The sequence below is a fragment of the Carlito syrichta genome, unplaced genomic scaffold, assembly GCF_000164805.1.
Source record: "Carlito syrichta isolate Samal-C Ts95f unplaced genomic scaffold, Tarsius_syrichta-2.0.1 Scaffold314854, whole genome shotgun sequence".
NCBI lineage: Eukaryota > Metazoa > Chordata > Mammalia > Primates > Tarsiidae > Carlito > Carlito syrichta.
In genome coordinates this window covers 197,254-214,134 of record NW_007258950.1, presented here as the reverse complement: position 1 = coordinate 214,134, position 16,881 = coordinate 197,254, and the positions used below count along the sequence as shown (strand labels likewise).

Genomic DNA, 16,881 nt, shown 5'->3' with positions numbered 1-16,881 from the left:
GCTGTAAGCCCTTAGAACAAGATCTAAGCAATTGTTCTTTCAGATATCTTGTTCTGTGGTTGGGGAAGGAGTGGGCTGCAACCCCACAGCTGCTTCCTGAAAAAGGTGTTCTGGCTCCCAGAATGCACCAGGTCTGCTGCAGTAAGCTCTGGGGTAGTGAGCTGTGTGATGCTCATCTGCCCCTGCAACAGCATGTCCTGTGTCAGAATGCTGACTCCCTTCACACACACACACACACACACACACACACACACACACCTTCTCCCCAAGGAAAAGTCTCCCTACCCAATCAGCATCCTCAACAGCTAATTTTTACTAAATGGTATTCTCAAAGGAATGAAAACAAGTGAGCTCACTGTTTACCTGCCTCTCACTTGGCCTACCACTTTCAAAACCCCAGATCTAATAGGATCTACTTGCAGAACTAAATCTTATTTCACAATGCCATATCTTTTATTCTCCCGAGTCACACATGAGAAGGTGAAATAGGAAATCTCCATTTGCTCAAACATTCCATTTACATTTTGTGAATCCCTCCAAAAGACAGTGAATGACACCCATACAAACAGATTAGATGTCCTGCTTCAAGGCGATCTCATGCAAAAATCTTGGCTGCTACAACCTGTGCTTGCAAAATCTTTGCTGCAAAACCCACATTAAAGAGGGTAGAAAGGGACTGACAGTCGCCTTGCTAGATTCTCAGTGCCTTATCTATGAAATGAAGAGGACAGAAGGATCTGTAAAGTTGCTTTTAACTCTAAATCATGGTGATTCTATGTGTATTTGTAGGAGGAATCATTTTAATTACAAAAGACTTCTCACGGTGGGCCTTTCTTAAACATTAAAGGTATATATATGATTTGGGTTTATTTTAATACAACTTACATTTATTTTTAAGAGCAATCCCCTAAAAGAAGAGAAGTCTACAACCATGCTCATCTCACTGATTTCCAAGTTGCTAGCATAAAGAGAAATGTTGACAAATAAATAGTTTGTGGCAAATCTAGCAATTCAACATTATTCTGAAATGAACCCACTGGGTCCTGAGATTTTCTGGTCCTACTTCATTCTCTTTCACCCATCCACTCTTTGGCTAGTTCCTGGATTTTCAACAGCCAGGAGCAGGAATGGTAATCACCTGTGTCACCCTGACTGTTCAACAGCATCATAATTCAGGGGCAAGAAAGGAATGGTGTATATTCAGTCTGATGAAAATTTCAGAAGCAAAAACCCAAATATATTTAAGTTTCCAGAGCTGGAAGTGCCGGGCAATGCCAAGTTATCAAGTGATGTCCACTGTAGTGTATGACAGATCTCTAAATGGATTTTCCACTTTTAGTCCTTGTCAGCACACCACACTCCAAGGCTAATGACTACATAAAAGGAAACAGAGAGTCACGTCAAAGTCTGGTGTTTAAGGGCATATGCTGTACCTTTTACATTATGTATGACATCAAGGTCAGCCGTACCAAGTGGCATAGTTTCATCAGAGCTGAACCATTGCTTTAACTAACCCTTCCCTCTTCATTCCCTCTGCAAAGCAAGGGCTGGGGAATGGAGGAATTAGGGGAGAAAAATGGTAAAATAATGCTTAGAAATGACAGACATTCTAAGCTGCCACACCATGTGAGGTTAAAATAGTGAGAACACCACACAGTTTGGCAGCTTATACAATAGCACTAGGATTCTTTATTATAGAAGAGGACATTCGTCACTACCACGGAACAACTGAATTTTTCTCCTCTGATAGATGCAGGGCCAGGTATAGGTCCCATTCTTTCTAGGAGAAGTCTCATTTCCCCCAAGGAGTTATAACCACCAGTAGGTGGGGTGATGCTGATCCTTAGGCCCCAGAATGTTCTACAAGGCTGCCTGCCGGCATAGTGTACTTGTGGGACAGACTTTAGGCATACTGCTGTCCTGGCACTAGACTGGCCTCAGTCAATTGATCAGCAAGCAGACTGATCAAAACGAGCTTCCTTATCAACTCACTGAGGACCCAGCTATGGCAGACTACCATGAAATAGACTCAAAGTGACCTGGAGCCTAGAGAAAGCACTGCAGAAGTACTGAGGAACAGGTTAGACTCCTGTTAAATGATATCTAAACCAAGGAGGGCTACAAGGAGGGCGACAATTGAAAGTGCAAATGCCTGTGTGTAAACCCCAATTAATGTATGTCTTATCATTGGGAGATATGACAAATTGACCAAGTGGAATACAACTATGGTGAGGACCAGTCTCCCAGATTTTAAAGCAACTTGAAACTCAGCAAATGCTACAAAGTAGCCTAGTTGTTACAACATATCAGAGTTAGCAGAACCTTGCCTCACTTCAATGACCAGGGAGAACATGTTCTCTATTCTCAAGCTGGCCACCGTGCAGGAAGTGAGGTCTCTCCCTGGTCCCACAGTACTTGGGTCCCTCTCACTTCTGTGAACTTCAGGCACATCCTACCCAGCCCTGCATGGCTCCTAGATCTTCTAGGAGCTAGAAGGATGCACTTGAGAATCCCTGCCTGTGTTCCTGGGCAGCTGCCAGGAGGCGGGAGGTGACAGAGACAGATAAGACAGGGCTCTTCTCTTCCTCCTCCAAGACACCTGGTCTCTCCACTCCTTGCTTCTCTAACTGGGGTACACGCAAACACAGGACACAGAGAGCATCTTCCTGAGTACCAAGCTTACTCGAAGTTGAGAGAGGGCAGATTTTGGATATTACTGTAAGTTCTGTGTAAGGGATGAAAGCACATGCTCTACGGTTTATCAGCCTCAGTTCAAATCCTGATTTCACCCTTTCTGGCTTTGTGTTTTTAAGTTACAGTTTTTTAATCTCTCTGAATCTCAGTTTTCTTAGTTATTAAGTTGGAATGAACACAAAGAGTTATTATACAGATATTAAATGAGATAATATACATGAAAAGATGTTTAACACCACGTCTGACATGTGAAAGAGCTCAATACATTTTAGTTTCAATACTGCTTCCTCAGTCTTTAAGGAAATTTGAGATGCTGGCAAGCCTCTTTGGGCCCTGACCCCAGTGATCAAAGACACATGCTTGTTTTGCCTCTGCTATATTAAGAGTAGTTTAGTCGAAAATTTAAGAAACCCTAATGAGGTTTGTCCTCTAGGTTTGGACGGCACTATTCCTATAAAGTGAGTCTAGACAACTTCTAAGCAGTGCTCTAAAGGTTCCAATATATCATGTAAACTCGTTTTAAATGAATTAATTAATTTAATGAGGCTTTATTAGGCCCTCCTATATGAGAGGCCTTGTTTGGCACTAGGGATTCAAGGGGAAAAAATGTATAAAACTTGTTGTCAAAAAGCTCATAATGAAATGGAGACAATTGAAAAGTGATAACCATAATACAGGAAGAAAACACAGTACAACTGAGTGAAGTACAAAGTGTTATAGGAACACCCTGGAAGAGCATCTATTCCAAACTGGGTCCAGCTGGAGTATTATTACCCATTTGAGGATGGGCAAGAAAGTGATCCTAATAAAAGAAACATCACTTGTTGAGGGACTGAGGAAATCAATAAATTGGGTAATACCAGAGTTCCATGGGCCAATCAAGTGGTTCAGTAGCTACTTGTTCTGGAGCTCCATGTTAGAACTCCTCTCCTGTTTTGGAGAAGCCCCCATTTAGCAAATAATTGTAGAAGTCAGACCTCTATCTCCCAGTACCAAAGCTGGAACCAGAAGTTCCTTCTCCCACAACATCGTGGGACGGATACATGACCCAGCTTTGATCAATCAGATGGCTTCCATCTGAAACTTTAAATGTTGAAGATGACAAAATACTAGGCATATCTGGAGTACCAGCAGTAACACAACTGAAACATTACAGCTACAGTGAAGGCAGTGGTGAAGTCCTATTTAGGTGATTCTTGGGTCACTGGCTATATTTCTGAACATATTTTCAGAGGTGAATTTTCTAGTCTTTTAGTGCATGTGTGAGCTACAAAATATCCTTCCAATAAATGTTACTGCTTATGGTAGCAGAAATCAACTTCCATTTCTTGCAACCAAGAACCCTGATGACAGAGGTGGTCACTATAATAGTTAGAGTACAAGTGCCAAAGACCTAACTGGGGGAGGGACAAGGAGGATACATAGAAGAAGATGCCTCCAATAGATAATGAGAATGAAGTGCCAAGTCTCTGTGACCAGTTGGAAGCAGAAGATGAAGGAAAGGACAGAGGTAAGAACAACTTCCAGATTTTTAGTCTGGAAGCCAAAAAGTGAACATGATATAATAAGTGAAAATACAGGGGATCAGATGTGTGAATGGCAGAAAAAGATAGGCTCAGTTTAGACTTACTGAATTAAAAGTGCCTGTATGACATTCAAGGCATGATGTCTACAAGAAGCTGGTTGTACAGGTTGTTCTTAGAAGAGCCCAGCTAGAGATCTTGGAGATTAGACTGAAACAGCCAGAAAAACAAAGGGGAGACCAGGAAGGTTAGTGTCACAGAAACCAAGGAAGGACATTAAGACTGAAGAGACCCTGGCCTCCTATTGTCAAAAGCAGTTAAAAAAAAAAAAAAAAGTCAAGTCAGGACAAAAAATGTGAATGTAGGGTCACTTGTGATTTTAGCACCTAGGGAGTCACCTAGTAGTTTTGGCAAATGTGATTTTTTTGTGAAATAGGGAAGAAAAAGACAGTGGGATGAGGGAATGACAAACAGTGAGAAAAGAACTATGTAAAAGTATTTTATTTTATTTCATTTCATTTCCTTTACTTTAAAGTTGAGATAAGCAATGCCCAAAATTGGACATTCATTCATCCATTCAATTTGCTGAACACCTTTTATTTTGTAGGTCTCAGAGACACAGTGGGGAATAAAATAGACATGATCTTTCCCTGGAGAGCTTGAGGTCTAGAAGAGAAGAGATGTTAAACAGCATGGTAAGAGCCAGCAAGGAAAGGAATAGGTGCTCTAAGGGAGGGTGACAGGGGATCTGAGTTTAGGTTGGGAGTTTAGAAAAAGCTTCTCTGAGGAGCTGACCAAGAAAAGGAGGTCAGATGGAGAAAAGGATATTTTGGGCAGAAAGATGACCAAGTGCCAAAGTCCTAGAATAGGGAGTGTGAGCTCATCTATAAGCAGAAGGGAAGGAACCCAGAAAGACATGGGCCGACTGGTGCAGGAGGAGCCCAACATGGAAGGAGTGCCATTCTGCAGAGTGAGTGACACCTGTTACACAGACACCAGGAGGATGGGTGTGGATGAAGGTGACTCTCAGTCTGGGAGGAAGAAGTTGAGTGTGTCATTTAACGGCTACTGTTTTTCTTTGTGAAATAGCAGGCCTGGTGAAGCATGAGAGAAGTGGGTGGGGAAACAGCTCTTGAGGGCAATGGAGGAGGGAGCTGAACTCACTCACCACTCAAAGCTCACTCCTTTCCAAGTTTTCACAAAGTGACTCCCCCTTAACAACAGCTTTCTCAATTTCTTTCTTTCTTTTTTTTTTTGAGTTGGAGTCTCACTATCGCCCAGACTGGAGTGCAGTGTCCGCTCCCGGCCACCGCAGCCTCGACCTGCCGGGCTCTGGCGATCCTTCTGCCTCATCCTTCCAAGTACCTGGAACTACAGGCGTACACTACCACGCCCGGCTAATTCTTTTGATTTATTGTAGAGATGAAGTCTCACCTGCCCAGGCGGGTCTCGAACCCACGGGCTCAGGCAATCCACTCACCTCAGTCTCCCAAAGGCGTGTGATAACCAGGACAAAGGATGCCAAATGCCCTGGTGCTTTAGCACTGGAGAGATTCTCAGAGATCTCAACTGCCACTCACTTTTATTGCTTCACAATTAAGTAATTTACTCAGGAAGCAACTAAATGCCAAATATGTGACTATCGGCCTATCTCCCCCGGAAGCCCCTATCCCCTGGAAATTGTTGATATCCTCTTTTCAATGGCATTCCTCTAGTTAATAAAGTAAGTTTCTTGGCTAGGCGCAGTGGCTTATGCCTGTAATCACAGCACTTTGGGAGGCCAAGGCAGGAGAATCACTGGAGGCCAGGAGTTCAAGACAAAAAATAAAATAAAATTAGCTGTGTGTGGTGGTGCATGCCTGTAGTCCCAGTTACTCAGGAGGCTGAGGCAGAAGGATCACCCAAGCCCAGGAAGTCGAGGCTGCTGTGAGCTGTGATCATGCCACTGTACTCTAGCCTGGGTGAGAGTAAGGCTCTGACTCTAAATAAATAAGTAAAATATGAATTTTTTTCCTTCATTTCCCTTGTTTTCCTATTCATTTTATGTCTGGATATCTTAAACTTATTCTGTTTTTAGTAAAGAAAGACCTGTATTATTTTTCTCTGTTTAATACTTAAGCACAATCTCCTATTCATTGGTAAGGAGGCAAAATTGAATCAATTCTTTAGGAGGTAGCTATAGGCTGGGGATAAAGGTTCAACATCCCTGGCATGGAGTCAAGTACATTTTAAGTTATGATGGCTTAACAATATCTCCAGTCATTTGCTTCTACATTCACGCATATACAAAAATATGTTGGCCTCCAAGGACTTCTGACTCTGACTTAATATTTTTTTCAGATTCAACCCCAAACAAAGTACACTAGTCTCTCACTGCAGTTCAGATAATGACTTAAAAGTATTTCCCATTACAGCAAATCAAGCATGAAGCATCCAAAGGCAATTTTCTTGCAAGACATTGTGAGGAGCTCATAGTGATCTCACACTAAAATGGGATAAATAAGTCCATCAAGCGGAAAAAAAAAAAACCTTAGTATAAGAGGTATAAGAGGGAAAAGAGTAGTAAGGATAGAGAAGTAAGATAACTGAGTTATTTATACAGCATAGCTCCCTTCGTAGACATCAGAGTGGTGGTAGCTATACAAAGTGTTATAGATTACAGTCAATAGCCAGTCTTGCAGAAGTTACCCAGGACACACATGCACATAAACACACACTCATCCTTTATTTCCCGGCAGAAGCTACAATGATTCTATCTGGTTAATTATGTATTTGCTCAATTTCCCTCAAGAGTTATTCAATACCATACTCTGCTGTCAATTTAAAACTCTAGCACTTCAGATTAAAAGAAACATTCTGGGCTTTCTTTAAAAAGCAGAGAGGCCAGATCATTTGTGGCAGATTTGCAGAACATAAATGATGGCAAGTGGAAGGGAAGGTGAGGAGCTCCAGAGGGAGCCCATTAACGTCATCACACTCCAGACTGCAGGCTGCTTCCAGAGCAGGGCGAGCAGGGAAGACAGAGGAGGGAGGACCATGGATATTGCTCGACTGTATAATACAAACTTTGAGAAAATTTGGGGGCTACTTTTTCCACTTTCCCTCTACTCTCTCATTGCCAAAAAAAGGCCGGAAAACACGTCTAGGAGAAAACACCAACTTAAGTGCTATTGGTAATTCATATAAAAGTTCACTCTTGGATTCTTTCAGTCAAGTTCCTTATTTGCCTTCGACTACTTTTGACTTTCAAGAAATTGCTGTAATAAAAGCAGAGAAAAAAGTACCTATCAGCACATAGCTCCATCCGATTTCAGGCCACAGCAAAGAAACACTAAACCTCCAAGTTCCATATCAAGTTCAGACACAGTGCTCCTGGCTGTCATTTTTCATTCATGCCAGCCCCATATTTCTGTTAAACAAGTCTCTTTTCATTGACTGTTTCTCTCATACAGCATCATAAGGTAACTGTGGGCCCACAGAGACTACAATTTGAGATGCAGAGCTTTACTTTGGAAGGGTAATCAGTAAAAGATAAAAGGGCAAGTTTCAAGGGCTCCTCCTAACTGATGTCTACCAAATGAACAAATGATTGGGTGTCTTGATCAGCCTGCTCCTCCAGCTCTGGGAGCAGCTGTGATTGACTTGAAATTTACCAGTTTCCTGAGAGCCTACTTGAAAAGAAAGGGAATTTCACAATCTTGAACAGTCTCCCCTCTTACTCTCTAATTTTCCGCAACTGCCCCCACTCCCATCCCCACTTACAAGAGGACTTTTGTATACATAAGGTCTCAGGAAACAAAGCATACAAACACTCACACATAAATAAACTCCCCAAACTAACACCAGCGTATAATTGTGTTTTGCTTGGAGCTTTTCCAGCCCTGTCACCCGTTCTCTGTTAGGAGTAAATGAAACTCTATGCTTTTGCAAAGTTAGCAACAAACTCTCCTCAGTTTCAAGCTGCACAGGGCCCCCCTCATATCTTTCAGCCCCTTTAAGCCCCCAACAAAATGAACTCAGTGCCAAAAAGTCTGCAATTAAAAAAAAAACAACCCTATTCCTCAAATAAAGATCCTTCACTTCTCCCCCTCACTCAGCTTCCCCTTTTAGCCGGAAACTATTTTTAAAACCCTTTTCAAGGGACCCTCGACTCTTGGGGCTCCTCCGGAGGATGCTGCTTTCGGCTGTCCTGAAACAGGCAGGCAGCCCTCTTTCCAGCACATTTTGCATTCTTGGAGTCCAAGTGGGGCTCTTTGGTTTCCAGATAAAACTAAAAAGCAGCCTTTCGTGGGCTGCTGAACTAGGTCTGGCTCTTCCTTCTCTCCCCTCTGGAGGGTTACGGGGGTTAAGGGGAACAGGAGTCCGAGATGGGCATTGGGCTCCGCACAGCCGGCTCCAACTGAGCTGCGACGGCGCAGGGGAAGCGGACAAAGTGCCTGCCGCTCACTTTTAAAACTCCCATCTGCTCCTACCACTGCCTCTTCCACATTCCTTCGCAGAACTCGGCCGGCCCCGAGAGGGATCGTAATCATACCTTCCTTGGCTTCTTCTGCCTCGGCGTGCATGGTGTCCGGGTAGCCGGCCGCAGGGGCGATCGCCACTGACATGCACTCGGGCCAGCTGCAAGTTCTCTCGGCAGCCAAAATCCGCACACGACGGAAAATAAAAGGAAGGAAAGCCACTAAAATCAAAACCTCCCCGGGGGGAGGGGAGAGCCTAGTTCTGGTGCAGGGATTTTCAGGGGGAAAGTTCTGCAAGAGTGACGAATCGCGTCTCCGCTGGGCGGCGGGAGTCCGCCCCCAGAGCCGCGCGCCCGGGCCGGCCGCGGGGCGGAGGCGACCTGGCGCGCCAGGCTGGGCCGGCGCGCGCGCAGGTGGGGCTGGGGCCGCGACGGCTGCGACTCTCCCGGGAGGCAGGCCCCACGCGGGGCGTTGGCAAACGCACCGAAAGAGGCTGAGCCGGTGAACTAAATGTGCCACGAAGAAGAAAACGTCTTAGCGCCCGCTGAAGTCTTACATAAATAATAAATACACATACGGTGGAAGCAAGCCTTCTGAGTCTGAGTTACATCCCCCCCCCCGCCCCGTTCATTTGTTAAAAAATAGAGATGGCGTGGGGACAGCGGGCAGGGATGCTTGCTGGTCTCACTCCTGGCCTCAAGCGGCCCTCCTGCCTTGGCCTCCCAAAGTGCTAGGATTATCGGCGTGATCCACCGCGCCCGGCCTGGGTCACATTTTTCGATGCCCCTTTGACTTTCCTTGTCTTGGAGTCTTACACGCCAAATCTTTAACCTTGCAGATTTTACAGCGGCTCGATTTTTGTACGTTATTTTTGCAGGAAAGTAACGTGGATATCGTCTATGGAGTTGGAAGGACCAGCTGCACAAGGTACAATTTCACAAGTTCCAGAGCGTAGCCTTTTGAAGAAAGCGGCACAGCCTCCACCCCTTACCTTTGCACAGGAAAAGCAGACCAGGCCGCTTACTCATTCGGTATAGCCTCGGGTGAGCACTCTTGCTCAAACCCCAGCGCTGCTGCTCTGCAGTTACCACAAAACGCTGTCACCAGACGCACAGCGCCGTTCCCTCCCGGCGCTACTCCCCGAAGCAACTGGGGGAAAACCCCTTCCAAATGCCAAAAGGGGTAGTTTACTGACTTTTGAAGTGCTGATAGAATAAAAATGCTGGAGAACCTCGAGACAGGATTCCAATTCTGCCCCGGGGTCTGGCCCATAGGCTCCTACGATAGGCAGAGGCGAAGTCGCCTGAGGTCTGTGGAGCCTTGGTTTTCCCTTCGGAGAGGTGCGTAGTGGATGGAGCGGCCATTAATACACCTGTCTTATGGAAGTATTTCGTAGAGCACTTAGTTTCGTCGCCAACCTTGGTCAAAAGGCCCTCGAATAACATATCTGAAAAGTCCATTTGGGAATTGTGGGAAAAAATTGTATTTTTTAATAAATTTGTTTTCCAGCTGCTTTCTTTTTCCTCATTTCCCATTTTATATGGCAAAAACCAAGAGTAGAGGCACTATTGAACTTTAGTGAAAAGAATATACAAAAGACATGGATTTAGAGTCTGAATTTAATTTTAGTGCTGCCATTTATTATCTGTATGACCTTATGCAAACTATTTAACCTCTCCAAGCCTCTGTTTCCTAGTCAGTAAAATCAGGATAAAAATAGCTACATTTATTTCACAGATTTATGTATGTATTAAATAAATTAATATAAGCAAGAAGTGATTTGAAAACCATAAGTACTACCTAGATATTTCTAACTATTGCACCGTCAAAAGCAAATTTTTGTAAAAGATACTTCTGGGTTTTATTTCAGTATTGAATTTGAACAGAAAAGAGTGTTTATGCTATTCACAAGCAGTAGAGGGCCATTATAAATATTAATAGCCTTCAGATAGTAAATCACTTCCTACTGATGAGTGATTCTAACATGCCTAAGACCTAGCAGAATGTTATCTCAATTTCACTGAAAGAGCAGGATGAAGAGAGGAAGACATAGCCATTCAGAGAGGGGAGGAGAAACATCTGGAAAATATCAGTGTTGTAGAGCCTACCGGAAACTGACCTCGCCACCAAAAGAGTAACAGGCTGCATCCTTCTGAAAGTCACAGTTAACTTCATGGTCCCCCCTTGCCACATATCCTGGGTCAGGAACTGCTAAGATGTAACCTCAGGCTTATGGGAAGACATGAGGATCATTCTGAGCCAATGCTATGCTCCCTCACAGTCACAAGTGGCCTTTCCTGTCCTGCCCAAGTAAGTAATAATTCTATCCCCTCTCTCTCCCCACATCTGTCCTTGCCCTTCTCTACCACAGCCCAGATGTCCACAGAGTCCATCAGGGACCTTGAGCGATTTTGCCAGAGCTACATGCTGCAGAGACCAGACAGTTTCTTCTGATCTATAATTGGGGTAAAGCAGCACTTTTTCAAGGTGATAATTATGCAAATCCAGACAACCCAAATTCCAGGCCAAACCTGCCCCAAGACAGAATTACTTTCACTCTTCTTTCAGAAAGTACCCCCATAAGAAACATTTATTAAATGTCATTTTGCAAGACCAACTGTGCACAAACCACATAGGTATGTTAAGATACATGTCCTGCTTGTTTTTACATGGGTTCACAAAAAGACCTTCAGCCCAGCTTAGGTTAGTCAAGGAGAACAACTGCTGAATGAACAGTTCAAGCTCCACCACATCAGCCTTATATTTCACTTTAGAGGCATGTTAGCAGCTTGGTTGATCTTTGAACATTCATCATGATCCTCAGGAAACCTGGAGATAAATTTCTTTTGTATTTAAATACAGTCCAGCATTCACCTTGGGGAAGGATGTCCTGATCTAGCTCAAGAGCAATGAATGCTCAGCTTATTTTAAAAGACTGTATGAGAATAAAAACACTCCTCAGTCTCCTGAATAACCTCAAAGCCATCTGCCCTGGGCAAGCTACACTGAGTCTCTAGGGGCTCCCCGGTCTTCTGTTACTTCCATATATATATATATGCTAGGTCTTTTTTTTTTTTTTGAGTTGGGGTCTCACTCTGTCACCAGGCTGGAGTGCAGTGCACACTCACGGCCATCCCAGCATCGACCTGCTGGGCTCAGGCAATCCTTCTGCCTCAGCCTTCTGAGTAGCTGGCTAATTTTAAAATTTTTTTGTAGAGACGAGATCTTGCTATGTTGCCCAGGCTGGTCTCAAACTCCTGAGCTCAAGCAATGCTCCCACCTTGCCTCCTTAAGTGCTGGGATTACAGGCATGAACCACTGCGCTTGGCCTACCAGGTCATCTTGATTTTTCTGTGCTTTCATTTCAAAAGAGGATAAGTTACTTTTTAGCCGCAGTGAATAATGTTCCGGTACATCATAATGATTTGTTATCTCCTATAGTTAGAGCCTGTTCACTCTTATATGTTTAAGAAACACTCCATCATCCTTAGCCTGGCAATAGTGTGGAAGTCACACCAAGAATCTGTTATAGACCACCTGACACAAAACAGCAACTAAGTTAGCAACACTTCTCATTTAACGCCAAACTGCATTTACATACATATTATGTTGAAGGCCTACAAGTGTCTAATAATGGATCTCCTATGTCTGTGTCAAGATGGGAGAATGAAAATGCTGACTAAGATTCTGAGGGTTTATTCACTCATTCAGGCATTATCAAATACTTGCAAATGTCACATGTAAATAGACCCCACTCACCTGGAGCTTACTGATACAATTTTGACCACAGACCTAAAGAACTCAACCTTCCAAGTCACCTTGTTTCTAAGAAAAGTTTATTAATACCAACTCTCAACTGAACTTTATCACAGAGCAGCAGAAAAATATCTTCCTGAATTATTCCTTAATAAAGCTGTTAAAAATTTTTTCAAGGTATGGACTTTTGGACTTTTTGTTCACAGCTGCCCAGATGTCTGTTAAGAACAGGGGAGATCAGCGACTTTCAAAGTCACACAAATGAGAAGGCCAGCAGAACTGGGAAGAGAAGGTGCAGTTTATTCAGAAGGCAAAACATACTCTGCTTATACTCAAGAATGCCGTCAAGTTCTCTGCAGTGAAAAATACTAAGCATCTCTGTAAATGTGCTGTACGCCTACAGGCTTTAGTTCATAAGATCTTCAGGTCACACACACAAAATGGCCATTTCATCAATATTTTTATTTCTACCCTGCTGACATGAGGCTGAATCTGCTTTCTTCTATCTGACTTTGAGGCTCTCCTCAACTTTTCTTGTATTATTTATATCTATGCCCTTGAAAGTCTTCAAAGATTTCCATGATCTATATATAAAGTTGGCTTTTGCTCTCTGTCCTCATATGTGGAAAAAATCTGTGTTCTTGGTCTTACCTGGGCTGAGGCTGCAGGTTTTGGATTCTTCCTTCTGTCCTCAGACACTTTTACATTTAACCCTCCAAAACAGAGATGGGCCAACATGGATGGATCTCCACAGGCCCTCCCTTGCCCAGGTTATTTGGCTCTCCCTGGCTTAAGAAAATTTTATTTTCCAGAGATCAAGAAGGAGCTGCTCAAATGACAGTGAAGTCACTTATGCACCTTCCCAGAAGGTCAAGCTCTGTGCCTCAAGTGGCCTTTAGTTTATGCATTACTGAGTACAGATGCTCCTTGACTTTCAATGGGGTTGAGTCAGGATAAACCCATCATAAGTTAAAAATATCATAAGTCAAAAATGCATTTAATACAACTAACCTACTGGGCATCATAGTTTAGCCTAGCCTATGTTAAGTGTGTCCAGAAGAATGTTTACATTAGCCTACAGTTGGGCAAAATCATCTAACACAAAGTCTATTTTATAATAAAATACCAAATATCTCATGTAATTTATTAACTACTGTACTGAAGGTGAAAAACATCGGTTGTATGGGTGCTCAAAAACCAGTTTCTACTTAATGTGTACCGTTTCAGTAGAATACACATAATGTTGAAAAACTGTAAGTCAAACTATCTAAGGCAGGCATCATCTGCCCTGGGATGAGGCTGGGGAGTCTGGGGATGTGGTGAGGCTGGACTGTGTGAGTAGAAGACAGCTGGGGATGAGTGTGGAAATGGGGGAGGGAGATAGCTACTGTTGACCAGATCCTGGGAGTTTGAAGTCATGGGTAAACATTCTCCTCAGTCTCCCCGATGACATCTCCAGTAAGTTCTGCACAATCACTAATGCTGTTGATGTGAGTGAATAATTCTGAGAGAATGGGAAGAAGTGCTGACATCTGAAGTGAGCACGCACAAGGAGACAAAACATCTGGGGTACACTTGTTTCCTAGGCTTTCATTGGTTGCTATTTCTCTCCTAAGAGATATTCCTTGTTAAAAAGCTTTTAGCAGATGATAAAATACACACACTCTCAAAATCAGGTCTGAAAATACTATCTGAAGAATTTATAACCCACAGTCCTTTTATATACAATCGACCCTCAGTATCCATAGGGGATTGGTTCCAGGACCTGGAAACCAAAATCCAAAGATACTCAAATCTCTTAAATAAAATGGTGTGGTATTTGCATATAATCTACACACATTCTCCCATATGCTTTAGGTAATTTATAATACCTACTCATCTTTAGATAATTTATAATACCTTTTAAGATGCCTTCACATCCTTCATTCACATAAATAGTACTCAGCACATGGCAAATTCAAGTTTTGCTTTTTGGAACTTTGTGGAATTCTTTTCCCTGAATATTTTTGATCTGCAGTTGATTTAATCCAAGGACGCAGAATCTACAGATATGGACCACACAAATACAGAGGGCTGACTATACTTAGCAATAATACCTTGCAGTTATATGGGTTTTACTTAGACTCCCAAATAAGCCCCTCTAGGTCACCATACCCATTTTACAGATATGTAATTAAAGAAAAGGAGGTTACATGATTTGTTCAAGGTCACAAAACTAAGTAACAATGCTCTTTAGAATACCATGAACGTAGACTAGACCTCCTGTCTTCTAGATCCAGATTTTCTCACCCTATTAAACTATTCCTGTGTAATTTAAGTCCCTTATTTTGCAAAGAAATAACTCAAAGTTTGCTATATTGAGAGGTTCCTATTGAGTTTAAGGCTGGTCATGGTTCTAGCACCAATTGCTCAGATCTCCCTGTTCAAATGCTTTGATCACAGCCTCTAACTACAGTCATTTCATTTCTGATATTCAATGCTTTAAATATACTATAAATTCAGTCATTTCTATTTATTCAGTTACCTGAAACTACAAACTTTTTTGTTGTTGTTAATTAAAAGTTCAGTAATGACCCTAGCTAAGCCCCTTCGGATATGAGGCTGCCAAGAGCTGGGAAAAGAACACCAGACTCAGTTTGGGAGACCTGGGCCTAATTACTGATACCCCCATAAACAGAGCAAGAACTGACTATGCCTTGTTTGCATTAACATGGGTTTTCTTCCTATCTGTTCTTCCTGGACTATTCCTCTAAAAATGGACAAGTCATTTACCTCTCTGCTCTTTTGTTTGCACATCTGCACAATAGAAATGATGCCACTTATTTAAAAAGTAGTGACAACAATGAAATGAATCAAGAACATGATGGAGCACTGAAAATTACCAAGTTCCCTTCATCACTTTTCCAAATATTATCATGAATAAGGGCGAATAGTCTTAGGTTGTTTAGGAGTGTCTGTTTGTAGGCCCTAAGTGTGGGCCCTACAGATATTCTAGATAGGTATGACAACTTAATGTGCATGGTCTAGCGATAGAAAGTGAAAATAAAAGGGTTAAAATTCCTTCTTGTGCCCAGGTTAATGAGGTCAACATGGTATAGCACAAACGGGGGCTACGACACAGAAGGGATTCACCAGGAAGAAGGGAGGCAGGGCTGAGGCTAATTAGTATCCCTGGTATTCCTTCAGAAAAAGAACAGAAGGAAACAGGGATCAACAATCATAGTCACAGAAACTCAGGCTTGAAAGTGACCCTAGCGGTCACTACTCTAATCCTCTACCTGGCTGGTGAAGCAATCTTTTAGACACATTACTAGCAATACACATTCCTCCAGAACTCCTTGATTACCTCTGTTAGCAGAGACATGCTCTTTAAGACACAGCCCCATTTCCACCCTAACGATTAGAAAGTTCCTCTCTATACTGAACTGATAGCCAAGTCTAAGGGCAGGAATTATCAAATTATTTCCATTCTAACTTCTGCCTTTACTCCTGACAGCAAGGAAATAATTTGTGATGAGATAAACATAGGTTTTTAACTAAATTTTATTTTTTCAACAACCTAGTGGAGACCCCCTCACAGTGGCTGGCTGATTGTAGGTGAATTCAACGTGAGGCAGTTATGCAACTTTCCAGTGATAGCTACACATCTGCTACTGATTATCGTGAGGCATTCAGAAACAAGCAGCTCAGCTCAAGACAGCCAGCTATCATCTTTCTCCTCAGTGTGCTCACTCCAACGAGGGAGAAAACAATGCCAAGACAGGTTGAGTAATGGGCCCTCCTTGACTGCGTTTGAGCAGCTAAGAGCTGTAGTCAGATTTCTGAACAAAATTTGAAATTTGAAATTCAAAAAGAAAACCAAAGTAGTGTGCCATATGTGGAATTTGGACCACAGACTCCAGGTCTGAAATCTGTTTGAAAGTCTAACCCATTTGTCATAATTTGATTTTTACATTGAATCTCTGACATGAGCAGAATCTATTAAGTTAACAATTGTGCCAATTGGTTACTGTTTAAGAGACGGAAAAGGTTGAAAAAGGCTTACAGGTGAGAGTGGTCAAAGCTGACACTCAGCAGAAACTCAGTAGGTGGTGAAAATGTGAACTGAAGCAGAACTTATCCAAATAAAGTTTCAGGGGAAAAGGGAGGCTGTTTTTGCAGGTAGTCCTGAAAGGCATGGATCAGAAATTTTTCCAGTTGAATAGGTCACGTTATAAAACTTCAGTTACTCAGCCTCTCCTTCAAGAAGAGCTATAAAAATATGCATGTTATGATTCACAAAGTTATAGACATCGTCAGAATGAATGCATTTTCTGAGAAACCGCTAATCTGAATAATGTGTCAGCCTACCTAAATAAAGGTAATATTAAATCCATACATTTCATATTAGAAACAGAAGAGAACTAAAATTCACCAACTTTATCAATTTGAAATTTATTTCAACATTT

At 42.5% G+C, this 16,881-nt stretch overlaps 1 protein-coding gene across 3 annotated transcripts in view; it reads right to left on the bottom strand.

The window, feature by feature from the left end:
- TNFAIP8 (TNF alpha induced protein 8) overlaps nucleotides 1–16,881 on the bottom strand; it is a 71,018-nt gene that overhangs the window by 35,957 nt on the left and 18,180 nt on the right. Inside the window, exon 1 of one of the 3 annotated variants that reach the window (XM_021705958.1) lies at nucleotides 9,669–9,740. The exons of 1 other annotated variant lie outside the window; for it this stretch is intronic. In XM_021705958.1, the coding sequence (XP_021561633.1) occupies nucleotides 9,669–9,705 (37 nt within the window). In that variant the 5' untranslated portion in view covers nucleotides 9,706–9,740. Of the gene's footprint in view, nucleotides 1–8,751; nucleotides 9,157–9,668; nucleotides 9,741–16,881 lie in introns of those variants that run through there. One more of the 3 variants, XM_008072110.2, reaches the window with a different exon arrangement.